This window comes from Anomalospiza imberbis, chromosome 17 (assembly GCF_031753505.1).
Source record: "Anomalospiza imberbis isolate Cuckoo-Finch-1a 21T00152 chromosome 17, ASM3175350v1, whole genome shotgun sequence".
NCBI lineage: Eukaryota > Metazoa > Chordata > Aves > Passeriformes > Viduidae > Anomalospiza > Anomalospiza imberbis.
In genome coordinates, this window is record NC_089697.1 from 8011036 (window position 1) to 8038736 (window position 27701).

The 27701-nt window shown below is 54.4% G+C and overlaps 1 protein-coding gene across 6 annotated transcripts; it reads right to left on the reverse strand.

The window, feature by feature from the left end:
- Positions 1–585: 585 nt before the first annotated feature.
- ZNF512B (zinc finger protein 512B) lies at positions 586–27443 on the reverse strand. Of its 6 annotated transcripts, none has more exons than XM_068207845.1 (17): positions 27294–27443; positions 23081–23203; positions 22002–22081; positions 21099–21227; positions 20571–20743; positions 20153–20406; positions 19306–19377; positions 17592–17726; positions 16157–16281; positions 13693–13785; positions 12797–12895; positions 11791–12078; positions 11044–11235; positions 4521–4622; positions 3463–3525; positions 1409–1507; positions 586–1054 (listed from the first exon to the last, which is right to left on the reverse strand). In XM_068207845.1, the coding sequence occupies exons 2-17, from the start codon at positions 23199–23201 to the stop codon at positions 761–763; spliced, it is 2319 nt and encodes a 772-aa protein (XP_068063946.1). In that variant the 5' UTR covers positions 23202–23203; positions 27294–27443; the 3' UTR covers positions 586–760. The 6 variants fall into 6 exon arrangements, with proteins under 6 accessions (XP_068063946.1, XP_068063948.1, XP_068063945.1 ...); XM_068207847.1 differs by lacking the exon at positions 27294–27443 and adding an exon at positions 27052–27210 and having other exon boundaries at positions 11908–12078; XM_068207844.1 differs by lacking the exon at positions 27294–27443 and adding an exon at positions 27052–27210.
- Between the last annotated feature and the right edge of the window lie 258 nt (positions 27444–27701).

Genomic DNA, 27701 nt, shown 5'->3' on the forward strand with positions numbered 1-27701 from the left:
CCCACAGCACTCCCACAGCTTTCCATTAAACCCTCCAGCCTGACCAGCCGCAGAGCACCCGCTCTCCTGCTCACAGCTCCCGCACCACCAGCGGGTGTCACGCTCCCTGCTCCCTCCTCTGCCCGTGCCTCGCACCACAAACCCAAGACAAACCCTGCCGAGCTGAGCCCCACGGAGCCGCTCCCTGCCCGACACCTTCTCCCTCGACCCGCGGCTGCGGGGAAAGCGCTGCCAACTCCCCCTCACCGCAGCATCCGCTGCCGGACCCTCCGCCCGAGCGGCTCAAACATCTTTGGAAACATCACCTTGGAGCCGGGAGGCCGCCGGACAGCCGGGCAGCTCCCCCGGCACGGAGCCGCTGGGGAGGGTCCCTGCCCACGGACCCCGCTGCTATTGCACTTCTCTTTCGCTCAAGCGTCACCAGGTTGGCGCAGGGGAGGGGAACCACGGGTCGGGGGAGGCAGCGGGGCCCCACCGAGGGGTATGTACATGGGCAGGGGGTGGAGAACGTTCCAGCTTCCTTGATCCTGTTTGTTTTCCAGTGTGAAACAAGGTCCGTGATTTGTTTAAAGTGGTTAAATGGTATTTTCTGTCTTTTTTTTTTTTTCCTTTTTTTTCCTTTCTTTTTGTAAAAAGAGGGTGAGAGGAGGGTGGGGCAAGAGGAGGTGGGATGGGGAGGAGGGGACATAAAACTGGGAGAGACCCCCACCCTGTTACCCTGGGCTGTAAACGAATCCTCGGAGACGAGTCTCTGAGCTGCTCATTTCTCGGGCATCTTGCTGGCTCCTCCCTTCCGCTGGCTCGGGGGCTTGAGGGTGAGCTCGTCCCCCTCGGGGCTGCCCCGGGAGTCTTCCCAGTGCTCGAGGGTTTTCTTGTGATTAGTCTTTGCTGCCACGCTCTCTCTGCCCTTCGGGGACATTTCCGGAGGCCTCTCCTTGGGTTTTCTCCCCCTTTTCTTCCCGTTTGTGCTTTTCTTTTTCTCCTCTTTGCTGGAAGAAAGCTGTTCCCTGTTTTTCTTTTTCCGGCTAGCCTCTGAGGAGGTTCGGAACCAGTTCTGTGTCCGTGGGGTGACACGGGGGTTAGTGACAGTCCTGGGGGCAGGCACTGGCACCGGTACCAGCACCAGAACACACAACCCGAGCCTGGCCCACCCCTCATCCCACTGGTATCACCTCTCTGAGGTCAAACTGCTCAGTGCTGAGCTGCTGCAATGAGCCTGGGGGTGTCAGGGACACCAAGGGGGATAGGGAAGAACCCCCCAGGCTGACTGGGAGCTGTTACTCAGCTCTGCTCTTAACGGACATGGATGGATGGATGGATGGGTGGATGGATGGGTGGATGGGGACAGCCCAAGGATGCGTGTGTTGGAGCAGGGACTAGCCCAGCCCAGCTCCAGCTGTTCCCTTACCTCCGAGTGAGCCTTGATGATGTGATACTTGACGCCACTCTCAGAGCTGAACTCCTTCTGGCACAGGAGGCAGCGGTACTTGCCCACTGAGTGGTCCCCCTACAAGACACAGCAGCTCCTGCAGAGCCTAAAGCACCCCAAGGGGTGGCCCTGACCCTCCCATGACCTCAAAGTGACACAAAATAAACACTCATGTCTGAACCACCAGACCTCTGCCAGCCTCGGTGCTGGGCCAGGAGCTCACAGCCACATCCTCTTTCTGGATTTCAGTCCATGCCACTTGTGCTGCTGCCTGTGCGTCCCCAACATCAGGTGATGGGGCCATTGCCCCGTGTCCTCGCTATCAGCAGATCTGTGATCCCCTGGGACTGAGCCACCATCAGATTTATGTCCAACACTCACCTAATTTTCCTGTTAAATTGCCAAAGAGCCAGGGTGAGTGCTGGATTCCTGTCACCAGCGCCCTGGAGGGATGACAGATCTCCTGGCTCTGCTGTAGGTCAGCACGTGGGAGATAATGTGCTCTCTATTGACGAGGGGGTTATGGATGGGCCCCTCTGGGCCATATATTTCCTCCCTGGGAATTTCTCCGTAGCTGTAAATCTTGAGTTAGACAGGTCTCTCATTTCCGGAGAGGACAGGCCTGGCTTCAGGAATCCTTGTGCAAAATCATCCTGGTGCATCAATCCCCACTGAGGATGGGGTGCTGCCTGGGAGCATTGCTAAGGCTCTATATATTGCAACCAGTTCTGCAGGATTTCACAGTGGGAATCACAGACCAGTTCTGGAGGGGCTGTGATTTATTTATGCTAAATTTGTTGGCACATGTATTCAAAGTAAATCCTTTCCCCTGAGGGGAAGAATCCTGCTGATGGCAGTGTGGGGGTCGCAGAGCAACTCCCCATTGCTGACTCCCAATACCTGGCCCCAGCTGTGCCAGATCCAGAGGGTGCAGCTCTGTTGTTCATGGAAATGTTCATGCAGATCCTGGCTGCTTCCTGTGCATGGAACCAACCAGAAACCAGCTCCATTTTCTGTCAGAGAAGGAGCTGTCCTAGTCTTCTGTGTTTGCTCTTTTATCCTGCATAAATCCAGCTTCTTCTGCCGGATCTCTGCAGCCCATTTTCTAAATGATCTCATTAAGGGCTGCTGTTCCAGCTAGCGCTGGAGGAGTGCAGGAGTTGGTGTTTTTAATAACCACAGGGTATGTATTGGAGCTGCCTCCTGGAAGCTCCATTCAATGGAAGCTGCAGCTGGAAACGTTTCAGGGTATAAAGCTTTAGCAGCTCTTACTTGGTTCCAGTTTGAGGGACCTACACGGAGCTCCTGATCCCTCCCCTGGGGCAGCTGCAGGGCACTGGAGCTTAGGGCTGCTCCATCCATCCAGTGGGAGGGCACTGGTCTCCGCACGGACCAACTGCCTCTTCCAGACTCAGCTTATCCCAGGAGGCACTACACCAGCATCCCTCCAGCTGGGCTTCCAGAGGGGCAGCAGGGCTGTCCATATAAGACTCCTGATTCCCACCTGCCTCAGGAAACATTCCGTTTCCAGCACCCAGCTCCTTGGCTCTGAGCTGCTGTGGCTGATGTGTGGCTGTGTGACATGCTGGCCATGCTGCTTAGCCAAGGGCTTGTGAATGGTCTGGGGGCTGCAGGGACCAGCTGGGCAGGGGCTGCTGTGGGGCAGGAGGACATGAGGCAGGAGGACTTAGACCCACTGCTGTGGGTCTAAGTGTGTCTGGAGCTTCCTGTGACACTTTGTGTGTCAGAGGTCTGGGCTTGGGTGAGAAGCCTGTGTTGTGGGACCTTCTCTCTATAACTGGAATAGCAGCTACATTCCCCTCCAACCCATCTACTCAGCTTGAGCCTCTCTGCCTCCATCTGCCTGGTGACAAAACACTTTGACCAGCACTGCCAGCAACACCTCCAGCAGCCACCATCCTTTAACCTGTGCCATTGTCCCTTGCCTTGTTCATTCCAAACCAGCTGAGGGGGAAGAGAAAACCCAACAGCAAAGCCACCTCTGAGAAAAGGGTGTAAAAGGCAGGACCTACCTTGTTGCAGTTGGCCAGGTGAGCTTTCAGCCCCGAGACACTGGAGTAAATGGCTTCACAGCACTGCAGGAAAAAACAAAGCAGGGTTAGGCATGATCCCCCTCATCCCCTGCCTTCCTTGGAGCTGTGGCCAGGAGCCTGCTGAGCCAGCACAGCCACCGGTCCAGGCTGAGCAGTGTGAGGTTAATGCTCTGCGAGGCGCAGAGGGCTCTGGTCACACGTTTCCCATTAGTGCTAATGGGAGTCATGTGGCCACATCCCTCTGCAACAGGCTGGAAAACGTCTCCCCTAAACGTCTCCGTGGAAAACCTACATTTGTGAGCTGTCGGGAGGTCCTGCTGGGCTACAGGAGCTCTTGGAGTCACAGCAGAGGCTTAATGGAGAGGAGAAATCACCCAGGCAGCAGCATGACCAGTTTCTGAGCAAAGTCTTTTCCAAGTGCCTGTGTATGACATTAATTAGCCAGCCCAGCTCCCCTGGCCTTGTGGGAACTGACTCTTTCAGAACTCCCATTAGCAAGGCTTTGTTTGGGACTATAAATCCAGGCTCAGCACCAGGGTGGGGTTCACCTCTCTGTCAGCTCGGGCCAAGGCTGTGTTTCACAGCGAGGTGAGGCGCACGCACCATGCCCTAAGGTCTGTGCTTGTCACAGGGCTTTAAAAAGCTTGGCTTAAATCTCTCTTCATTTAACTCTGGGAAAAGCAGGTTCTCTGCATCAAAAGACTGTGCAGGATGTGCAGCTTTCATCCTGCCATGATCTTGGGAGCTTCCCAAAGGCAGCTCCAGAGCTCAAATTGGGTAATGCTGCACCGTTAGCCCAAGGGTGGCCCTGTCCCCAAGCCCGGTGGCTTGTGCACACAAGGAGGATCACAAAGGTGGAACATGCTTTAACCAGACATAGTAGCAAGCTTGGGGAAAGGAGGTGAAATGAGTGTCTGAGCATCACTGTGATCAGGGGCCCAAAAATAACCATTTTTGGTGGGTTTCTGCCCCAAAAAGTCCCCCTTCCTCCTGCAGATGGAGCCCAGCCAGCCCACGGAAGAACAGACAATCCTTACGTTGTTAGGACAGTTGATGCGGCCCTTCTCCTTCACCTCGTTCTTCCAGTTTTCCAGCAGCCTGGGATTGAGCTTTGGAAGCCCTGGGCGGGTGTAATTGAGCTGTGAACAATAGCAGTTGATTAGCAGAGCTGCACACCCCAGCCCGGTCCACGGTCCTGCCTCTTCACATGGGTCTTGCCCTGCTCAGAAGTGAATAGGAGCTGAAAGCTACTTGGGAGGCTTCCCCCAGCGATGCCATTCCCCCCCTGGGCACCACAGAGCGGGGAGGTGGCTCTGGCCACTGCCCTGCCACCAGCGAGGAGTCCCTGGATGAGAGGAGAGGAGAGGAGAGGAGAGGAGAGGAGAGGAGAGGAGAGGAGAGGAGAGGAGAGGAGAGGAGAGGAGAGGAGAGGAGAGGAGAGGAGAGGAGAGGAGAGGAGGCTTCTGCTCCCAGGTCCATGCCCACAGGGCCAGGACTGGACTCGGCCTTTTCAGTGCATGATGTCAGCACAGCCCTTCTGCCGTGTTTTATAACCAGGGGAATAAACAACCCTGCACACTGGGCAGAGGGGCCAGGAGCCTCCATGGCTGCCTTCCATGGATGAATGGGCACAACCCGTTAAACAATGAAAGGCTCTTGTGTCTCTGCCTCTCCTTCTGGCAGGGTTGCTCCTTCCAAGTGCTTTTAATTAGCGCTTTATTAGCGACTTTGAGGGTTAGCATAGCAGGCTGGCCTTCCCAACTCCAGTTCTGCCTGTTCAGCACAAGCCAAGGCAGCTGTGACAGCTCCAGGCATCTCCGGGCCTCCCAGCCACTGTGCCTGGCCCTACCTGCAGGGATGGTCCTGGCCTGACATTGAGCCACTGTGCCAAGGTCTGCAGGGGACACCAGGCTGCACAACCACACCAGCACAGCTCCCAGCCCAGCCTGGTGAGCTCTGCTAGAGCCAGTGGACGTGGTTTCAGTTCCAAGCCCCAAACCTTCCGAGTGGGAGCAATGCTGGGTGAGCCCACAGATGGCACGGTGCAGGTGTGGGCACCTGAGCATGTGCCACTCTCCATGGGCACCTCTGAGCACGGGACGCAACAGCATCCCTGCATCCACACTGGATGGAGAGGATGAACAGCCATAAGGTGCTTGCAGAGGTGCAAACCCAGGCCAAACATTACCCGAGGTCCTGGAGCTGGTGGTTTGGAGGCAGAAGGAAGCTGGCTGGATTTCTTTTCCAGCTGTGACTTTTCCTGAACATGCTGATAAAGTTGCAAATCTGCATTTGGCCAGCTCGCCCCAGCTGTTCCCAAACCTCCCTGCAAAGGGAAGTTCGGGATGTTGAAGGCTCAGATGTCAGCCCCTCCTTTCTGCTCAAATTGAAGTGATCCATGTGCCCCTGCAGCCTTCCCCTTGGCACGTGGCAGGGCACGGCTGGGTCAGGGAGCACTGGGCTCCATGTGAGGGGCAGGGGCACAGGGCCTTGCGAAACAGCGCTGTGAACACTGGTAAGGACGGATGTGGATGTGGAAAACTCCCCTGAGCCCCAGTGCTGCAATTCTGTCATGCTTTGCGGCTGGGGGAGATGCCAGCAGAGCTCTTTGAAGCTCTGGGATGGTGCATCTACCAAGAGCTTGGTCCCCAGCCCAGGGAAGGCAATGCCACCTCCAGGGGAGAACACAGGAGTCCCTTTTTGCCATTGATACTGAGAGCCAGGATGCCAAACAGTCTCCATAATTAAAACCCAATCAATCCCATGAATGAGCAGACATTAACGGTAACCGCACACAGCCCCAGCAACAACCTCTCCCTCCTCGTGTCCCCGGGGAGGAGGCGAGGGGAGATGTTCAGAGATGTGGACTCTGCTGCTCTGCTTTCCCACTCCAGAGAAAAATCCCTCCCTGCCCTCCTCCAGCAGTCCTGCACAATAACATGCAAATCCCATGTCTTCCCAGGGCGCTGCGGTTCTGGGAATGTCAAAGTCATCTTTATGTCTCTATTAAGAGGGAGCCCCAGGCATGGAATATTTTATATTTTTCTTTTCCATTTATTTTCCTCAAACAGCCTGTAAGTGAAAATTTTCATGGCCAAATCATTAAACGACTACAACTGGTTTTGGCTACAGCCCATCTCTTCTGAACAGTCGAAGGATGCTGGGCTGGGAAGGTTTGTTTCCTTTGACTGACGGTTTTATTTAATTAACTTTCATATTTCAATGCTCTCTGCTCCCTAGACAGCTCTCCCCTTCCCCAAAATATATCACAGTAAATGAGAACCATGCAGGGTGTCTCAGCTGACGAGCGCCCCTGAAGCCTCACCAGGTCCCCAGCACAAGGTACAGTTCTCCCTTCATCCTGTGGAAGTTGTGGATGACGCCGTGAAGGTAAAATACACCCAGGGGTGCTGGGCAGCAGCCAGGTCCCACTGCAGAGTCTGCCGAGCAAGGGGAGGAAGGATGGACTCGGCCCCACAGCTGGAGCTGGGATCTGCTTTGGCCCACAGTGCCATGAGTCTGCAGGGCTCAGCCTGGCTCCTGCCTGCATCGCAGGGCCATTGTTTTGGGGGACAAACCCAAGCCAGCCTCTTCTGCTCTGGAATTTACTCTGGTTCCAGTATAAAACCTCAAGCCTGGAGAAGACTTTTCCCCTTTAGCTTTATGACTGGCCTACGGCTGCCCCTTGCTCCAGATCCCTGGTACCCCGCGGCACCAGACTCCGCAGGGATGTGCAGGGACGTGCAGACTCCATGGCTGCCCCTACTGACACAGAGACCCCTGAGCTGTGGGGAGGCAAATGGAGTGTCCATGTATCCCTCAGTGGAGCTCTGCATCCCTCCCTGTGTGGCACAGCTCCTGCCCAGGCTGCAGGAGCCGATCACAACCTCCAGCACCTTGGAGCAAGGAACCCCACCTCAAGCTCAACCAGGAAAGCATCACACTGAAATAGTGGAATATCCACAGCATGTTCTCCCCTTCTGCCTCTTAGATGCCTCTTCCCTATGCTCAAGGAGGTTGTTTCTCATCCCCCACTACATCCCAGAGCCCACTGCCATGAGCTGGGAACCTGCAGCCTCAAGGCTGCTCATGGGCAGGCGACAGCCCCAGCAAAGGCCAGAGGAGGGTCGGCATCATCTTCACAGAGCTTCTGCAAAGGGGATTTTTCCCAGAAAAGCAGCAGGGGAGTGCCCTTCCCCATCTGACATCCCCAGCAAGCGGCTGTTGTGAAACACCCCATCTGTTTCAGCTTATCTGGAGGCAAATAAAGATCGGAGCGAGAAAATAAGACTCCAGTGTATATTTAGAAATGCTGGATTTGGTTAGCAGAGACCGAAGGCAGCGCAGGGCCTGGGATCGAGCAGCAATCGTTTATTCTGATGCCATTGCTTTGGTGTGAAGGAATCCATTCTCCCGGGGAAAGGCGAACGCATCTCACCACAGGCCACCAACGGGATCCAAACCCAGCATCCCTCTCCCCGGCTGGGACCGGCTGCCACGTGGCCAACAGAGCAGGGGATGCAGTGGGGCTGTTCCTGCTGTGAGGCTGAGAACCCCTGTGTCCCATCAGCTTGTGCCTTCCCCTAGGAAAAGGTTTTGCTACCTGGAAAAGGGATGGAGAGGCGTGGCTTTCTTCATCAGCTTCCTTGAAATCAACACTGACTGCTGGGACCATGGTGGGGAACTGGAGAGTTCAGGAATGGAGCTTGTCCTGTGTTGCAGCAAGTCTGGGTGTGTCCATCCACCTTGGCTACAGACCTGAGCTGGGTAGCATATGTCCCTCTGGAATCCTGGAAAACCCTAGGGCTTGCTGAAAAAGTGAAGGAGCAGCTGCAATCTGCTGCTGATCCCTGACATCTCACTTCTCTCCACGTCCAGTACAGGGTCTGCAGGCCCAGCAGAGTACTCCCAATGGCTGGGCATGACTTGAGGAAGAAGAAGAGGTGGTGGTGTTGTGTCTTTTCTGTGAATTCCATCAGTTCCCACCAGTCCCAGTGCCCTGGCCAAGGTGAACTGGTGTTTATCTTCCTGCTGCTCCAGTGGCTCTGGGCTGTCAGTTCCCTCAGGAAGGGCCACCACACGTGCTCGGTGGGGTGGTGGCATGGGGACACGAGGACGCTGCTGGCTGCTCTGAGCCTCCCATGTGGCACAAGGCTGTCCCACAGGCAGTTCTGTTTTGGGGCCGTAATGAGGTCAAATTGGGCACTTGCTGAGAGGTTTCTTTCTACACCCTGAACTAAACCAACTTGTAAAGGCAAAGCAGTCCTTAGCAATGCAAATCATGGCTGAGCAGAGCAGCTCAGAGTGTGCTGAAGTCAGCAAGCTCCCACCAGCCTGCCTGGGCAGAACTTGCCTCCCACCTCCTCCCAGCATCGCTCATCAAGAAAAAATGTCATAGACTGAACAGATTATAAAGTGTTGTCAAGGGAACGTGACAGTCACTGCAAGACGTACCCACAGGCACACGCACGGCTATGTACGGATTCACCACTACACTGACTTCCTCCAAAATCCATGTGGGATTTCATGCAGGGCCTGAGGTCTCTTGATCCTCCAACTCAAGAGCCTTGTTTTGCCATCTGGGAGCTGATCCAATTCCCCCCTTTCCCATCTTTAATGCAAAACTGCTTCTGCCAGCCTCACAGCAATTCTTTGCTTTTTAGCACTGAGATGGGGCTCAGTTAAACTTAAACAATCAGACCCTGAACACAAGAAACGTCTCATTAAAAAAGCCCACCAGCACTTCATGGAGCAATTATGCCAGTGCTGAGACCTTTACGATGCCTTTGTCAGCCTGAGCATGTGCCCTTGGTTCAGGCCTGGGGTCCTGGCTGCTCCCTCAATTCAAAAAGAAAATACCCAAAGTTATGAATAAAGGGAACAATTCCAAGTGGAAAGAGAAGAATGCAAGAGCTGAGACAGGAGAGGGGAAAAGAGAGCACACCTCTTCTCCCACAGTATCTAAAATGAAACAGCTACTTTGGGCTTGGTTTTTTAAAGTTATTAATGCATTGCAGCTGAAGTCATCTGGAAACCAACAAAGGCAACACCAAGCACTGGGGAAATAAAATGTTAGCAAGCAGTTCTGGCCCTGAAATGCCCAGCTCTGCCCCAAGGTAGATAGCAGTGCTGCAGCTGGATCCCCTTCTGTGCCAGTGCCTCACTGGGATGCCAAGGGGAGTAAAGAAACTGCTGGCTTGTTTCTGTGCTAGTTTTCCAGCTGTCCACCACATGCAGACCAGAGGTGAGCCAGGCTTAGCTTCTCTGGGTCTCTGCAGGACCATGACTTCTGCTGAGCACACACAGGTGCCAGAACAGCATAGGACAGCCTGTGGGAGCAGGAAGGCATTTTGGTGCAAGCTCTGCTCTCCTGCCACCCCTTTTCCTGGGGTGACCACCATCACTTCGCCAAGCTGGCTCTGAGCCTTGGGCTGTTCTCATGGCTTGGGGTAGGTCCTCTGGGCTGGGACTGTTCACACTCTTCTGATGCCCTCTGATACTCACTTCCATCTTTGCAATGTACCCAATATCTTGCCAGGGTGAATTTCAGAGCACTGGACAAGAGATGCCCAACTCTCCAGAGCAGGGAATAGACCTGGCACCTAACTGCAGAATCACCTGCTCAGGAAAAAGGCTGCACCTCATGCAGAGACTCTGCACTGAGTCCTGGCAAACAAAAAGAACTCCTATTCCCTCTCTTATTTCCCCTTTACACTGAAAAGGTTTATGCTTTACTGCTGCTTCATTCCTTTTACAGTCCAGAAGGAGCATACCTGGAGGGAATTTTAGCTTTAGTACACCCCCAGGAATAATCACTTCCTCCCACAGGCAGAAGGAAGGTTTGGTTTAATGTGTACTCACTCCAATGCCTACAAAAAGCTCCAGCCTTTGGGGCCCTGTGCAAACCCCACAGCGTTGAGCCACGAGTGCACTGCTGCTGGAGCTTGGGGGGCTCAGTCCTGTCTCCACTCTCTGCCTTCCTCTGCTCCCAGCAGTGCTGCTCCAGGATGCTGCAGGCCTTTTACCTCCAGGAAAGCATCTTCCAGAGGTTAAGGAAGAGACGTGGATGGGAGGGATTTCTGCCTGGGGTGTCTTTGCTCTCTGACGACACAAGGGAGATGATTTCAGATCCGATCTGCTCTCTTCATGTGCTCCTCTCAGCTGCCAGCCTCTACTTCCCGGCTCAGCATGGACCAGAAATGACCTCCCATCCCAATACTCTCAGGGCCAGACCTTGATCTCTTCCCAGTGCACCACCTCTTCCTCCAAAGGGCACAGCTGCCTGCTGCTGGGAGCCTCCAGACCACAGCGGCTCAGCCTGTGCTGGGTGGGCTCTTCAGCAATAAATCTGCCATCATAGCTAATTAATTTAAGGCACAGCAAGTGAGACATGTGAGCCCTCAACCAGCTGGGGCCAGGCTGGAATCCTGGAATCTCCGTGTACAGCTGGAGCCAGGCTAGAATCCTGGGATCTCCGTGTACAGCTGGAGCCAGGCTAGAATCCTGGGATTTCCGTGTACAGCTAGTGCAAAACCAAAAGGAGAATTAAAGGCTGCTCACCCGCTTTGTTTCAGGCACCAGGTCATCCTTCATCCTCCGTTTGGTCCAATCCCTGGCCAGCTCGTCCTCTGCTATCTCCTGGAGGTGGAAGACAGCTACTTGGGCCGACGTCCGACGGATGCGGCCGCTCGGGGTCCTCTCAAAATCTTCTACGGGACCAGGCTCCGGCTTCACCTCTGGCTCCTCCGGAGGCTGCAAGAGAGACAGAGTCACAGAGGGCATGACAAGAGAACAAGCGAGCTCTCTGGAGATGCTGGGATTTGGGCTGTGTGTTTCCAGACTTGCTTTGTGCCTCTGCACCGGAGCATGGGAGCAAGGGGAGCACCGGCCTCCCTCAGCCCAGCAGCAGCCATAGACTGCGTCCCTCCGTGCTCCCACGTGTATAAATGTCTCCAGTTATTAGATTTAGGGAGTGATTAGTGTCGGATGCACTGTCAGTAGGGATCAACAGAACAGAAAGGGATGCTCCCCAGGGATAGATCCTGCTACCCCAGCACTGGCAAGCAGCCGGCGCTTGTGAGGGAGCGGCCCGAGGTCTGGATTTTTTTTCCCTGCATGGATGCAGGGTGGGCTGGAGCAAAGCCCTGCGGGCACTGGGGAAAGGGAATGCTGCTGACCACTCCCATAAACAGCATTTTTGGAGAGGTGAAGCAGGGCGTACCCTGTTCCCCCCAACACTGCATGGTACAACACACGTGCATGGTGATTCGAGGGAGAAAACAACACCGGCCCGACGTCTGCACCTGCCTTGCCCGGCCCGGCCCTGCCCGGCTCTGTCCTGCCCACGGGCTCCGCAGCTCTGCAGTCCCCCCCGGGGGGGGATGGCCCCGCTCCTCGGGCTGCCGAGGCGTCCGGGGGGCTCACCGAGGCCGTGTGTTCTGACCGCACGTGATAGTCGTGGCCAGCCTTGGACTTGTACTTCTTGCCACAGTGTGGGCAGCTGAACACAGGCTTGTCAGCCTCGGCAAGCTGCTTGCCACACCGCTTCTGGTGGTACTGGTAGCCCATCAGGCTGGAGAAGTTGGCCACGCAACCCTATGGAGATGGGGAGAAGGGGAGGATTAAGGAGGGCTGGGGTGCTGGGGTTTCATGTGGCCACGTTGAAAAGGTTGGGGTGCCGTTTCTCCAGGGAGGAACATTCCCAAGGAGCCCACTCTGAAGAGCAGCTCTGCCAACCCATCCTGTCCACGTGTTGGGGAATTTGACAGTTCCCAAAGAGCCAGGCACAGGCACGACAGACAATGCCCTGGAGGGATGGGAGGAGCTGTCCCTGCCCCTGCACTCCCTGCCCCAACACACAGACAGAGCTCTCTGGACAGACACACAGCAGGCAGCGGGAGGGGAAGGCACTGGGGAGGCGCTGCCTGCACGGAGAGCAAAGCACCTGCGGGACAAACCTCTGCCACACGCCTCCCTTACCTGTTCGTGACTTGTCTGCAACCCGCTCGGCTCTGGTTTTGGTGTGGTTTGGTTTGGTTTTACGCTGTGCCCAGGGCAGGCTGTGCTCCTTCCTGACCTCAGGAGGCAGAACCTGCCCTCCAGCGCTCCTCAGTCTGCCCTGTGCCCACCCTCCGGCAGGGCTGTCCTGTTGCTGGAGTGCACAGAGCCACTGGGACAGGGATTAGGATGGCTGTGCTAAGGTGGAAACGTTGAGCACATGCCAAGGGATGCCTGGAGAGTACATGTCCCCTTCTGCATGGGACTCACTCCTTCCACTTTTTCACAGAACGAGAAACAAGAATTGTTCTCGTACCTCATTGGGGCATTTCAGTTTTCCCATCTGCTTTAGCACTTTCCTCAGCCTTTCCCGCTCTTCCTGTTCACCAAGTCCAGCGGTTTCCACAGGAACAGGCTGGAAACAAGGAAGTAACAGAAGCGACAGAGTCAACCATTTACTCATGTCCTCTGTGCCAGGAGTGGATGGTAAAGCCCTGCCTTGCAGGGAGCTGCCCTGGGCTGGAGGGAACCTCTCATTAGGAGAGCTGGATCTCCCACTGCTTTGTTGGTATGTGCTGGATCTGCTCATGTCTTTCTTGTGATTACACCCAAAGGGCCAGGTGAGAAACTCAGGAGCAGTTCCTGTACAGAGGATTCACCAGCAAGACTGAAGAGCAGGAGATTAAGGCACAGGTAAAAGACAAGTCACAACTGGTAAGCATGGGACACGTAGAAATGTAGTTATGCCTTGCTCTAGTATCTCAGAGACATACAAAATTTATTCATGATAAATTTTGTGGCTGCTTCTCCCATGCACGCTGGAGAGCTAAAGACCAGATTTTGAGATTCGTGCAAGGCAGAACCCATCAGTCCCAGATTTGCAGGCACAGTTTTGGAGGCAGAGCTTTGCCACTCAAAATCCACCTCATACTCACCAGATCTTCCCCATGTTGGGATCTGAAACCCTGTTTTATTTTTTCAGTCCTCTGCTCTACTTATCAGTGTCAACATGAGCCTTACTCACTGCCTGAGGAGGAAATGTTTTCCTTGGCAGGAAGGGGGAAGGCCACCATCTAGGTTGAGCAATGTGTGAAACACCCCAAAGGTGGATCCCTCATTTACAAAGATCATGGAGAGAGGACTTTTGATGGATGGCTTCCTCACCTGCATGGAGAAAGGAGGCACAAGACGAGCACAGCCCAACTCCCTTACCTTGCTGACGTGCTCAGCCATGGTGTGGTAATTCAGCCCAGCTTTAGACTTGAACTGCTTTTTGCAGTGCTGACACTTCAAGGCATCCTGCAGCTGAAGGAATTAAAGTCAAGTCACCAGACAGGCCACATCCTTCCAAGGGCTGCTGCTGGTCAGTAACCCCATGGGTGGCTGTTGCTGCAGCAGTACCGAGGGGTGGGACCCAGCAGGCAACACAGCACCCCTGTTTCCCATCCCAGGCCCTGCCTGCAGCTCAGAGCTTTCTCTCTGTTGTCCTGGATACCGTTATCAAACCCACATGCCCCAATTTTGGAAAACATTCCATTTTTGATTTAGATTTAAGGCCTCACTGGCTGAAAACATCTGGATCTGGTGTCTTACTCTTCCTGTTAAAGGGTTAGAGAGAGAAGAAGCTTTGATCTACCAATGCCAATGGACTGTGCTCTGCAGTCCTGTTAAGTAAGACAGATGCTGGTGTACATTGCAATCTCTGGGTGCCTGGGCTGTGTGAAGTTAAGGACACAATCACGGGAGGATATTTTCTACCTCTCATTGCCCTGCTGAGTGTGTGGGGAGATGCATGAACTACACACCCCAAGGTACAAGGGGCACTTGCACAGTGGGTGAACAGATTTTGACTTTTGCTGGGGCAGGGACCAGAATTTACTGATTCAGGATGTTCATGCTCTGGGCACCAAGAGACAGAGTATCTCGACAGGGAGCCAGTGCCTGGCCAGCCGTGGTCATTCCTGCTTCTCCTGCCAGATGATTGAAGGGAGAGTGGTGAAGGTGAAGCAAGACTGAACTAAAAGCTGGAGAGGCAATGAAGATGGATCTGCAAATCTCTCCTCATTATGGAACTCCGGGAAAATGAAAAATAGAATCACTGCAGTCAGTTGGGAGTGACTCATGGTACCTGCACTCCGATCAGTTAATCTTGTCCCAGACCCAAGCACTTCATCCTAACAAGGTGGATGCTAACAGCTCTTTCACTCAATAGACGCCACTAGCAGCTAACTTGGGATTTACTCCTCTGGTCAACACTTAAAAACATACCATGCCCATATTCCAACAATCCCTCCCACCTGGGATACCAGGAGGATATAACTGCCCTTGCCTCCTTCAGGCCCAAGCATGTTACACCCTCTCCATCCCTTATTTCCTTTCTAAAACCAAAGGAAATAAGTCACTAAGCAGACTGCTTAGTGCAGACTGCTCCTTTTTTTTAATAAGAGTTTTGGGAGCCTGCACATCCTTTTCCCATTGTCCAGCTAAGGAAGATATCAGTCATCAAAAAGAGGGGGTGCCTCAACCCAGGCTGGCTCTGATAGGGATCCCACGTGGCTGTAGCAGCAGGGTCTCACTATGGTTGTGCCACAGGTTATTTCAGAGATGGAATGCTGAGAGCTGGACCTCTGGTAACACACCTGGAGCATAGGGACTGTCCTGCCTGGGTTTCCATGAAGCATCCCAGCTCCCAGAGCAGCACAGCCAGCTCTGGCAAGGACTCTCTCTCTCAGGAAGTGGAAATGTGACAGAACACCCACTCTAAGGGCTGGAGCCCGAAATCTTCAGCTGAATATAGGGCTGGCATATTTCCAGCAGGGAAGACACTGCTGACTGCTCCAGCAGAGCCCTGCTCAGAGCCAGCCTGGCTTGGGAGATGCTCCAAAGTAGAGGAAATATGACCAGTTATGGCCACGATCCCTACTCCACTGAGGCCAGGAGGGTATCGGAGGCAGCAGGATTCTGCCCAGCGCTGCTGTAGGATGGGGTTTGGGAGGGAGAGCAGCTTCCCACTGCTGTATAAACAGCAAGGCAATGGCTGGGGAAGCACTTACAGCAAATGAATGTGGAATCAAAGCCCAGCCACATATTTTCAAAGCAGGAGGCATCGATCCCACGTTGGCTTTCTGTGGCGATGGCTCCGCCAGGTGACGGATGAAGATGTAATCCTGTGCTCTGATGGATGGTGGTGTGGCGCAGAGACAATTTTTCTCTGCACCATTACTGAACTCCTGCATCCTGACAGCCTGCCTGAGCACATCCAGGCTCAGAGTTTTCCTGAGACACGCTCTCATGCAACCAGTTTATCTGGTCTGATACAAGGCACAGCACACAGTGAAACCCCACAGCCAGGGCTCCAGAGGAGGCCAAATTAGAGACAACCCCAACAATCTCTCCAGCCTTAAAACTATTTGTTTAGCTACTAGAAATACCTGACTCTGTTGAGACACTGGGACAAGGGGCCCAGATCAAAAGGGATTCAGAATTGCTGAGAATTAGTGTCCAAATCCCTCTGGGTCAATGCAAGCCAGCCAGCAAGCTGAAGATGACCAACAAGTGTTCTATCAAAGACAGTCCAGAAAGGTTTTAGGAGCACCACTGCACATTTATAAGAGGCACACATACATCCATTCCCCCCCAAAATCCATGTGTTTGACTGAATAAAGCAAGGTCTTACTTTCTGGCAGACATCCATGTGTTTTTTGAGTCCCACAATAGTTTTCCTGGTTATAACACTACAGGTTGGACAGGAAATTTCCCCCTTCTCGCTGATCTCCCTCTGCCACTGGTCCTCAGGGTTTGCTGGTGAGGGAGAGAAGAGAGGTGTTACATCCAACCTGCCTTGGCTGCTTGATTTGATAAGTTGAAAAGCAGTGAAGTGGGAAAGTTCCTGATATAAAAAAAGGAGATACACTCTCCCAGGCAAAGCCAAAACTGGCCATGAACCATGCAGCTCTCCCTGTCCCACTCTCCTGCGGCTGCCCAAGTAAACTGGGTCAATTTTATGTGGAGTTACCAGATCTGGTGACCTGGGGAAAAACCCAGGTTTTTCCAACCACTCTGATATCCTGCACACTGGGAGTTATAAAAAGATGATGATGCCCCCAGCCACCTGATCCTGCCCTGCTTGGAATAACTTCCCCCTGCCAAATGAAACAATTAGCGGGAGTGAAACAAAGGTGAGCGTCTCAGCTCCATCCGGACGTGTGCCTGGAAAGCTTCTCTGGCAATCCTCTTCCCGACAGACACGGAGGAAGCTGGGGGACTGCCGGCTTCCAGGCATCTGTTTATTTGAATGGCTGTGACTGGCCTTTAAAAAACCCAAAATAAGAGATATGTGGGGCCAAAAGCAGCTCCCAGGCCCAGAGTTCACGCCGTGTTCTCAGCAGAGCAGCGTTGGCCTTCCAGCAAGGGAAGCCCGGGCTGAATAAAATCCACCAAGTCTGTTTATTTGGATGCTCTCGCATGGCTGTGAGATCAGAGAGTCGTTTATTTGAATTTGAAAGCAGTGCAAGGCACTGCAGCTGTGTTTATCTTGCACATCCTGCGTTCCTCCTGCTGTCAGAGCTCTCAGGGAAAGCAAGCAACCTATGCTGGGTGTAGGCTGCACCTCGAGGCTCAGGGAAGGCGTAATTATGCCCAGAGTTATGCACTGGTGTCATTCATGGGAATGATGTTAGAAAAATGCCATCATCACATGGGTCACATGCTGACTCACAGTGAAGCCAGGTGGAACTTGGCTCTCAACTCTCAGCACTTTCATCACGTTGACCTGGCAGTGAACTGAAGGTAAGGTGCCCCTCAGGATGTCAGTTGTGGCAGCACCAACATTCTAGCAGCAGCGGCTGTTTCCACATCAATGTTATATCTCAAAAGGGCAGGAGCTGTGTGCTCCTACCTCTGACTTTGTGCTGCTTCTCCTGACAAACCTGCCAGAAAACTCACCCAGCAAACCACCTGCTGGGCCAAGAGGGTGTGGGGACCACGAGCCGCAGGTGAAGGTGGGGATGGAGGCATGAAGGTAGGGACCATTCAGGCTTGGGGTAGTGCACAGAAAAGGAGCTACACTGCACACAGAGCTGCTGCCTGTGCTTTGCCCCCACCAGCCTCACCTGCTGGTGGATGCACAGATGTTTCCTTCTTCACACCAACTCCTGGAGGTTTCTTTTTCAGCTCCTCCATGTTGGCATTTCCCTCCAGCTTCTTGGCTCGATGAGCTTTTGCTTTGTCCTCTGCTTTGACAAGACCTGTAAAGAAAGAGGATTTACATTCACTACTTGCTTTAATGCCTTCAGAGCAACTCACATTTAATAGGTAAAAAAATCTCTCCCTCTATGCCAGGGACATTGAGCTGGCTGCATGTCTGCCAAGGCTGTACATGTAGGCTCAGGTCCATAATTATGACAAGCAATATTCTAACAGCTTGTGGTGTTTTACAAACAGCATCATTTTCCCCAACACAAGTTTATGAACTATGGAAACTCCATGGCAAAGTGAGGTAGGATGCCTCCAGCCAGGCAGACAGGCTGCGGAGAAGGGAATAGGGTGTTTTGCAAGAAACTGAAAGAGGGAATTAGACCAGCAAGGTCAGTGTGTAAAATGGATGTTCCTGTTGACGTTCCTGCACTGGAAAGGCTGTTTAACTCCCCTGGAGCCCTAAATCCATGTGCAGCTCAGCCCTGTGCCTGCACTTCCACAGAAGATGCTGGAGGCAATGAGGTGACTACCAGGGTCAGATCCACATCCCCCTAAACCTGGGGGTTGTGATGCTTGCAAACCCAGGGTCTGAATGGAGACAGCACCCCATGACGTGCTGGGGCACCCTTGTCTTTGGGCAGTGACTGCCACATGGAACCTGGGGAGCGTAGGCAAACACCTGCCCCATCTTCACCTTCCATCTGAGGCAGTGGGTCATGGGAACACCTTGTTCTCCAGGAACCCACAGCAGACCATTCAGTCTCGAGCAGCGCCTCTGTGGGGAAGATAAGGGAAACAAGCCCAGACTTCCCAGGAGCCAGAGGAAAGGAAATCACAGAGACCAAATCCAGCCTGCTCGTCAGTGTTCAATTCCTTCAAAGCCATTAGTGCCTCTCCCCCGAGTGCCTCATACTGGAAGGTGCTGCCTCCTGCAGTGCCTGGAAATGTGCTTCCTATTTCTCTGGCTGAACGTATCTCCTAGTCAGCCTGAATCCAGTTGCTCTCATTCCAGGGATGCTCCAGGATTTCCCCCTCCTTCCCAGCCCATTTGGGTTTATTTATGGAGCATGACCAAAGTCCCACTTGTTCTTGCTTTGTCAGGCTGAAGCAGCCAATTCCTGGGCCTCCTTTCAGCAAACATCCCGGCAACACGTCTCCTCTCCCTTGGATTCATTCTCCTGAATGTGGGCGACCAGCCCTGGAGATGGAGTCTGAGGGATGGGTGCGTCACGAGCCTTTCTACGCAGCAGAGTTCCTTCCCAACGCCACTGGAAACGCTGCGACACCCCAGCACGGTGGGATGGTGATGAGATGATGTTTCTCATATCTCCCTGGTGTCAGCAGCTCATTACTCTTGTGTTACAGATGAACATACCCGGATCCTTTTCCTCTCTTCCCTCATTTCCCAGCACCAGGCTCCGGAACAGAGCAGACAGGGTTGTTATCAGCCCCAGCAGCTTTTCACTCCCTTTATGACTCTCTCAAGGTAAAAAGTGCCAGCTCCTCCAGTGTGAGATCCTTGGGCTTTGTCTGGCTCCACCACAGGGAGGGATCTTGAGGAAGGGATTTCCCTGCAATGCCCCAGGGAGAAGGTACAACCTACAGCTGGCCAGAGCTGTCCTGTATTACCTTTCAGTCCAAATGTCCCCGAGATGGACGGCTGCTCCCCCGTAAACTTCTTAGGAGTTTTCTGTTTCCTTCCTGACTCAAAAGAGAGAAACAGAGAGAGAGATTTGGTCAAATAACTGTTCTGCCAGGGGGATTCATCAGTCCTGGGGCATGGGGTGGGCACACACTCCATGTTAGGAGTGGGTCAAAGGCTGTCAAATGAAGCACCCACCCACTAAACACCAACAGCCTGCTGCTTCCTACTCCACAAAATCAGGATAAATCTGTTATTCAGGATTAATGCAATGAGTGAAAGTGGTGGCTCTATCTAGTGCAAAAGCTAAGCAGTTCCCACATGTGGCTGTGGTGGTTTGCTTTGGTGTTGCAAGCAGTGGAAACCATGATGGGGACAACCACTGCCCTACACCAGCTCAGCAGTGGCCATGGACAGGAAGAAACTCCTCACCCTGTCCCAATCCTTCAGGAAGATGGGTTTGCCAGAACCATCCTGGTTTAACCTGACACACTCAGAGAGGACAGACAGGCTGACAGAGCAGCTTGCTGTGCTGCCAGGAATTCAACCCATTTCCAATCCTACCATAGGATTGTTAAGGTTGGAAAGATCTCTAAGATCATCAAATCCAACCATCACACAGGTCCTTTAGAAATATTTCCACCACAGCTACAACGGGGTTTTAACTCCAAGTGAAGCTGCAAGAAACTGGAGAGCAGGGCAAGTTATCAAGGTCTGGAAACAAGGCTTGGCTGTCCCTTGGATTCAGAGACACTCGCAGCAGTGCTGGCTGCAGCAGATCCCCTTCCTGTGGGACACCTTCTGAACCAGCATAGCCCTGGGCTCTAATCTTACTGTGCTTCATCCTCTCAGGGTCTTCCTCCTGCAGTGAGGCCTGGCTGCCCCGCTGCTGCCCGACGTCCTTGCCACTCGAGGATTTGGCCGTGGGGGTGGCAGCTGCCATTGCCTCGGCTGCTGCAATCTGGAACTCCTTGCTCTCCCGGCTCTCTGCCAGGCACTCGCCATTCTCCGTGTGCTCCTGGGCCACGGCTTTTTCCGTCTTTGCCTGTTTGGGATGGATGGTGGGGCAAGCTGAACTCTCAGCAGGTCTAGGGCAAAGCACAGAGGGCTTGTTTAAAGAGGGCTTGTTAGACAAGTGTCCTGACACCTCTCCCCCCTCGCCAGCCCAGGTTGTAGGAATGGAGGCAGGCATGTTCCCCTTCTCCCAACCATCCCCGTGCCACCGCCATGCAGCCCAGCCACAGCCTGGTACCTTTTCTTTCCACTGCTCTTCCCAATGGCCTTGGGCACTTTGTTTTCTGCTTTGCTGGTTGGCACTGGCCGGTCCAAGTGATTCCAGAGCCGATGCTTTTCCAGCTGGGTTTTGGAGGTGAAGGCAGCTTCGCAGTATGAGCACGAGTATGTCAGCTTCTCCGAAATTGCACCCTGAGTGGAGCAGGGAGAGGCAGGTGAGCACAGATGTTAGATCACAAAAGAGAAGCTTTTTCTGACACAGGCATGAACATAAACCATGAACATAAACCCTTCTGCCCTTCCAAATGGTTATGCAAAGTCCATGATCCCCCTGGGCCAGACCTCACACTGAGCTGCAGAGATCTCAGTCCCTCTCACACACACACACACCTCACAAACTGCTTCTGGCCCATCTCTGCCCTCCCCATTTCCTCAGTTTAACCTCATGTTTTTCCTGGTGTTTAAGGTCTGAGAGCAGCTTTATCCTGCAGATGGTAATGGAAGAGCCAGCCACTGGAAAGGACAGACAGTTCTCCAGTTTCCTTACCCCTTGGCAGCGCTGATAGTGGTACTTCAAGCCATAAATGCTGGGGAACTCCAGCCAGCAGCCTGAATTGGGACATTTCACCCTAGAGTGGGCTTTGAATTCGTCCTTCCACTGGTTCATCAGGGGGAGCTGGGAACAGGAGAAACAAGAGATAGCTGAGTGAAGAGCACCCTGTGCCTGGGTGTGTGCTGATGCATCCCAAGGCAGCTGGGAGGGCACATGGGACCTCTGATCATTCCCGTCCATCTCCTCCCCTTCCACCACCAGTCATGAAGTGGACCCCAGGGGTGTGTTTCAGTATATCAGTGCTCACTCCAGTGAGAGCTGCTGGGATGCTGCAGGCTCCATAGGCTAATGATTTCTGCTGAGGCTTTACCTTGCCATGCTTCCCAGAGCACATGCACATTCCCTACCAGGCTGGGGAATAAATCAGGCCCGAAGTCATCCGGCTGATTTAATCACCCCACATTTTATCTAGTCCATAAATCACCCCATGCCCCTGCTCTCATGACAAACTGCTCCATGTGTTGTTCATGCTACCAGGCAGGAATTAAACTGCACAACTCTGCAGGGAATAAATCACCCCCTTGCCATTGCTGCTGGCTCATTAGCCAAGCCTGACATGGCTGTGACAGGATCCAGTCATCTGGACATGGCCCTGGGAAAGCAAGGCTGGAAAGGTGTACAGTTCCCTAACCAGGGTTTTGGAAGATAATGGATGCCTGCATGCAGGGGATGAGGGACCAAGATCTTGCTCAGCCCAAGACAAGGCTGCTCTGAAGATTAAACCACAGGGAAGGCAGGTTTAACCCTGGAAAGGGGCTGGCTGGAGTGCAGAGTGCAGGGCACATCAGACAGAGTAAAGCAGGAAGGACTCAGGGACTGGAGTGTGTGGGGTCTTACAGGGATGTCTTTCAGCGCCTGGTTCTCAGCCTTGGGTCTTCCTTTCTTCCTGCCTTCGGTTTTGTCACTGGTTGCATTTCCTGCAAACAGACACAGCGCACATCACCAGCCATGCTGGAGGAGTTGCTGTCCCAGTAATTCTGCTGCCCAGCACCAGCTTCCTGCTGCCTGCCTTGCACCCTCAGCTCAAGACTGGCCATTCTCTGTCCTAGCAAGGATGGAGATGCCCCTCTGGAAGGCAATGCCAGCTCCCCTGCAAATAAGGTGCTGATAAGACGTGACACAGGGAAAAACGGTCTCCTGAACACAGGCGTGTTCATACTGCGGACAGCTGGAGTTCATTCCCTTTAGCAATAAGTTATGCTCCTCTGTTTGCAATTATGGCTTTAATCCCCTCAAGGTAACAGTGGCATCTGGGAAACATTTAGGGCACACGCATTTCCCCACAAAGCCACTGATTTTGGAAGCCCTGTCTGAGCTACATCGCTGGGGTCCAACCCTCTCCAGGGGTGCAGGCACCCCTCGTCACCCAGAGCTGCCCTTGCCAAGGTGAAGGCAGTGGGACCCTCCCTCATAGAGGGGATCTGCCCAGCATAGACAGACAGGAGGAAAAATCTCCTTGGGCCTGGAGATTCCTGGATAGAGAAATCAGCCATCCATCAGCGTGACAGCCCTTAGTGTGACGGTCCCCTGGGGCTTGTACACTAGCAAGCCTCCACCCCGGGGGCCGCGACACGGGAGGCAGCAGATGGCCTGAACTCATTTAAGCCTTTCCATCCTTTGATGTAACACAGCTACCAACACGATAAATAGGCGGCGAGACACCCATCTTGTTAAGCCAGACACACGTTTCTCTGAAGGGAGAGTCCGTCTCCATCCCTCCCCTCCTGCTCCCAGCAACCAGCTCTCAGAGCTGGGGCTTTTTGGCCAGCACAGCCCTCACTGGTGAGTCGAAGTGAGGAGCAGAGACACATCGAGACCCAGGCCACTTGTTTTGGCAGCCACCCCCCAACTCCTGCCTCTGGGCTCATCCCCTCCACCCCATCCTCCTCCACTGAAAGGACAAATCAGCTCCTTACCCAGCTTGGGCAGCTCTGCCGGTGGGTTTATCCTCGTCTCCGTCCTGCTTTCTTTGCTGGCAGTGGGTTTGTTAGAGCCTGCAGTTTTCCTTCCACCTTTACAGGTATAGGAATCCGCCATCTCTGAAAGAAGCAGGGGAGGCGTTAAAATTCACTCCTCGGAGCTGGGAACAACACATGGTGGAAGCAAGGAGAGCTGCTGGGGAGGGAGGGAAATGAGAAAACCATCACACAGCTTCAAGATTCCCACAAAGAGAAGAAACGGGACGTGCTTCCGAGTATTTGTTCTACAGTTGAGGAACGCCACAGACATGGCTGGAAAGCTGCTTTCATTACAGCCTGGCTTCCCCTTCACATACAATGGCAAAGACTTTATTAAAAATTATGGGCTGACTTTGCCCAGAGAAGTAGTGAATAAATGGCTTTTCCTCTTCGTTTATTTCTCTGCTTTCATTTAAGACACCAAAAGCAAAAAAAAAAAAAAAGTGAGTTTTAATGAACAGATGTAATGATAAATTTCCAATTTTCCTTATTAATGGGAAACTGCTATACACTCAGAATTGTTAATGTTATCTGAATTTTCCGTATTAATAATTCAATTTGGCTTCTCTATAAATAATGAACGTCAGGAATTATCGCACAAGTCCCACTCTCACTCCTGATGGAAGTGGGCAGTAGGACACCCCTCCATTCAGCAGTGCCAAGAGGAAGCCTATGGCATGACTGGCTCTGCCTCCGGCTTCAAGTTCCTTCTTCCCCTCCTGACAGCACAAGCAAAGGCACGTCTGAGGATGGGGGCTGCTCTGGGAGATGCCATATATGGATTTGGGGAAAAGAAGTCCTTCATGCCTTCACAATGAGAGCATCAGGCCCTTGGGAAGAGATTCCTTGGACCACCATGACCTTGAGACCTTGGCTGGGATGGGATGCTGATGTTCACCCATGCGTTTTTGAAAGCACGGGTTTGACTCATCACCTGCAACTCCTCCCACATGTTTAGCATCATTTAACTTGAAGGAGCTGATTCCCAAAAGCATCCACACTCACCCTGTCTGTCCTCATGCCCAGAGGATGGAGGAACATCTCCTGCGTGGCCAGATTGCCAGCCACACCACCAACATGTGGGATACAAGGGTCCACCTCTTTCTGAGGTGTCCCCAGGGACTTTCCGTGTAGGATCAGGGACTTTCCATGTGGGATGCAGCCCACGCGCTCCAAGAACTGGCAAAAGCTTCCAGCGTGTGCTCGGCTGGTGACACATATGTGGTTGTTTGCATGGGCACAAAGGTTAATCGGATCAAGTGAGAAATTCCAGCTTGGCAACTGGTTCTGTGGCATTTGGTGCTGAACATGGGGATCGCTGATTCAACTAATTTGGGCTCTTTTGGTGGGAGAGCTGGGTGGGAGTTTGTAGCCTGCCTGACAGCAGCTCCCTTCTGGAGCAGGCACAGAGAGGGGTCCCTGTGGTTCCTTCCCAAATCGCTGCTCCACTCCCACCAGTGTGGGCACTGCTACTGTCCCCAGTCCTCCAGGGACAAATGTGCCAGTCCCCTTCTTTCCCATGTTGCCTCCTGGCACCTCTGAGCAATCCTCACTCAAGCTGCTCAAGGAAAAAAGGGGAAAAAAAGACTCACGAAAAACCAGTGAAGTGAAAGCTGAAGACAAGATTTCTGTACTTACAATGGGGTGAAAACCAAGGGGAAACCCACACAACTGACACCTCTATCCAGCCAGGGCTAGTGCCAAAACGCAATGGGCGATGGAGCACTGAACTTCCTTGTCTGCCTCGCTGGCCAGCTTGAGGTGACATGCAAAGAGTGACAGCCAGGACAGACCCTGTTGACATATCTGGTGCTCACCTCCTGCGCCTCATGACACTGCACACCACCGGGCATCCCCCCAACTCTTCCTTCCTAAAACATCCAAAGTGCCCAGCTCAGCCCTGCTCCAGCAGCTGGACACCTCTCATCCCCCTTACCATATCTATCCCCTCAAAGGAATCCTCTCTGCCCAGCTTAACAGGTTCTGAATCTTCTGTTTTTCCACACCAAATACTCCTTTGCATTTTCCCCATTATTTTTTAACAAAATGAAAAATAAAAATCTCATAAACCTGTCAGCAAGAGCCAAAATCTGCTCCCCAGACACTGAAACAACCCCAGGGATCACAGAGGAATTGTCCTAGAAATACAGAACAAAAATCAGCCCATTGTGGGGTTTTTTGGTAATGTTCAAACTCCTCACTCATTTTTGAGTAACACGCATTGAAAATAGGCAACAGCCTGTGCTCTTCCACACTTTCCTTAAGGTTTTGTTGAAAACTCTTTTGCAGCTGGTTATGGGAAGACAAGACATCCACAGGTTCTGGCCATGAGCCAGGGGTGGGATGTGGTGTGGAAAGGCTGGGCCAAGTAGCATCTTATGAGGTCTTCAGCTCTTTCTAGGTAACTTCTTAGAACTTTGTGGCAACATTTTTGAAACATGTCACTCCAGCTCCAGGGAAAAAAAAGCTCCTGTGAACACAGGCCAAGCTGGCACTGCTGGGAGCAAGGGTAAGGAGGAAACCCATGGCTGCAGGAAGGGGGAAGTGACATTTGGGAATGGAAGGCACTGTTCCCAAGCCACTGGCAGCCTGGTGCAGCTAGATATTGGGCATAGATTGGGAAAGGGGAAATAATTCCATGCAGAAATGCCTGTCCATTAATTTAGATCAGGCCTGAAGGAGCATGTACGTAGGCAGGGATGGCTGCGACTCTCTCACAACGTCCTTATGGTTATGAGGGTAAAGTCACTGCAGATCATGACCCCAAGTTCTCCTGCCAGGATTCCCACCCCAGTCCCATCCCTATGGATGGACTTTGCTGCACGACAACTGCCCGGTCACCTGTCAACCTGCTCCACCTATCATCAATAATTTACCAACAGCTCCAGAGATACGGAATGCCAAAAGCCAAGGGAGCTGTCCCAGGACAGCCGTGTGCCAGCAGAGATGCAATGAGACCAGCACAGATGATGGATGCCAAAGGGCACTGCCATCCCTGTCGCTGTCGGAGGAGCTGTGCTCCCTCCCATGAACTCCTGGCAGAACCGGAGATGCTGGGAAAAACTTGCAGGAAATAAATACAAGGAAGCGGAAGGAGAGGCTTCCTCTCGAAGAATCGCCCTCGCTGGAGGTTCCCCCAGGAGGGAAGCACGTGGCGAGTGAAGCCCTGCGAGCCGCTGCCACCCTGGGCACGGCTGGCGGCCGGGCAGCCCCGGAGGGACACGGCGCATCCTGCCGCTATCACCCAAACCGAGTGACACCCATCGAGGCTCTCCAGGAGGGAGAACCTCGCCCGAGGCACACACACACTGCTCCTGCCGCACATGGCTCTGACCAGGCGCAGACGAGGCTTTTGAGGGTGTAAAGTTTCTGCTCGAGGCGCGTTATCCCGTCCCTCCCCTCTCTGTCCCCGGGCACTGACATGAAGGGAAAAGCGCCCGCACATGCCTGGCAGACAATGAGTCCGCACGGAGCCGCGGGGACTGGGGTGCCCCCTGTCCCGGGGGTCAGTGGGTGCGGGGAGCTCTGCCCGGTGCCGCTGTCACCTCCTGGGCGCGGGGAGCTCTGCCCTGCCCGGTCCCGCTGTCACCTCCCGAGCAGAGTGAACCTCTGTCCTGTAACCTCCCGGCCCGGCCGTGCCACCCGCGTCCCCTCGCTGCCCCTCCCCGCTGTCACCCCGCGGGCAGCGCCGCCCGGGCCTGTCACCCCGCGGGCCCGCTCCCCATCCCCGGGAGGCGGCCGGGGCTTGCCCGCGGGCCGGGCCCGGCAGGGAGGGGACGGAGGGCCCGGCCCGGCCCGGCCGCGCTCCGGGAGGGGAAGAGCGAGCGGCAAAATGGCGACGCGGCGGCGGGCGGAGCGGAGCGGAGCGGAGCGGGGCGCGGGGGTCCCCGCCGCGGGGCCGGGCGGGCCGGGGGCCGCTCGGTGCTTACCTCGGCGGGCCGGGCCGCGGTGCGGGGCGCGCAGGGCCGGCACCCCCCGGCCGGCCAGGCGGTGCCGCCCGCCGCCCCCGGGCCGCCGTGCGGGGCTCCCGGCGCGCCCACACCCGCGGCGGCGCCGCGCTCCGCTGCCGCGCTCCCGCCCGCCCCTCGCCGCCGCCGCCGCCGCCGCCGCCGCGGCTCATGCGCGCTCCCCGCCCCGCCCGGCCCGGCCCGGCCCGCCCCGCGCCCCTCACCGCCGCCACCGGGCCGCTCCGGCCTCGCCTGGTTCCGGGACCGGCACCGGGATCGGCACCGGGAGGACGGGCGGGGGCGCCGCCCCGGGAGGGCGGGACGGGGCAGCGCCCCCCGGACCGGGCTGACCTGGGCAGGTGCGGCCGGACCCCGGGGCGGGCAGGGTGCGCTGCGTCTGCGGGATGCGGGCAGGGTGCCGGGCTGCCCTCCCCGCCTCCAGGGTGTCTGGCCTCCGTCACACCTCCGGGGTGCAGGCACCGTGTCCTGCCCGCCGTCCTGCCCTCCGGGCTGAGGACGCTGAGAGTCCTACCTGTCATCTTCCCCTCCAGGGTGCCCTCCCTGTTGTCCTGCCCTCCAGGTCGTAGGCAGGATGCCTTTCCCCTTACCCTATTCTCCAAGATACAAACTGG

Coding starts and splice junctions, on each gene's coding strand:
- ZNF512B (XM_068207845.1), bottom strand. CDS start 23,201: ATGGCGGATTCCTATACCTGTAAAGGTGGAAGGAAAACTGCAGGCTCT. Junction 13,786..16,156: donor ACATGGATGTCTGCCAGAAA/GTAAGACCTTGC, acceptor TAATTCCTTCAG/CTGCAGGATGCCTTGAAGTG. Junction 1,055..1,408: donor TCATCAAGGCTCACTCGGAG/GTAAGGGAACAG, acceptor CCACGGACACAG/AACTGGTTCCGAACCTCCTC.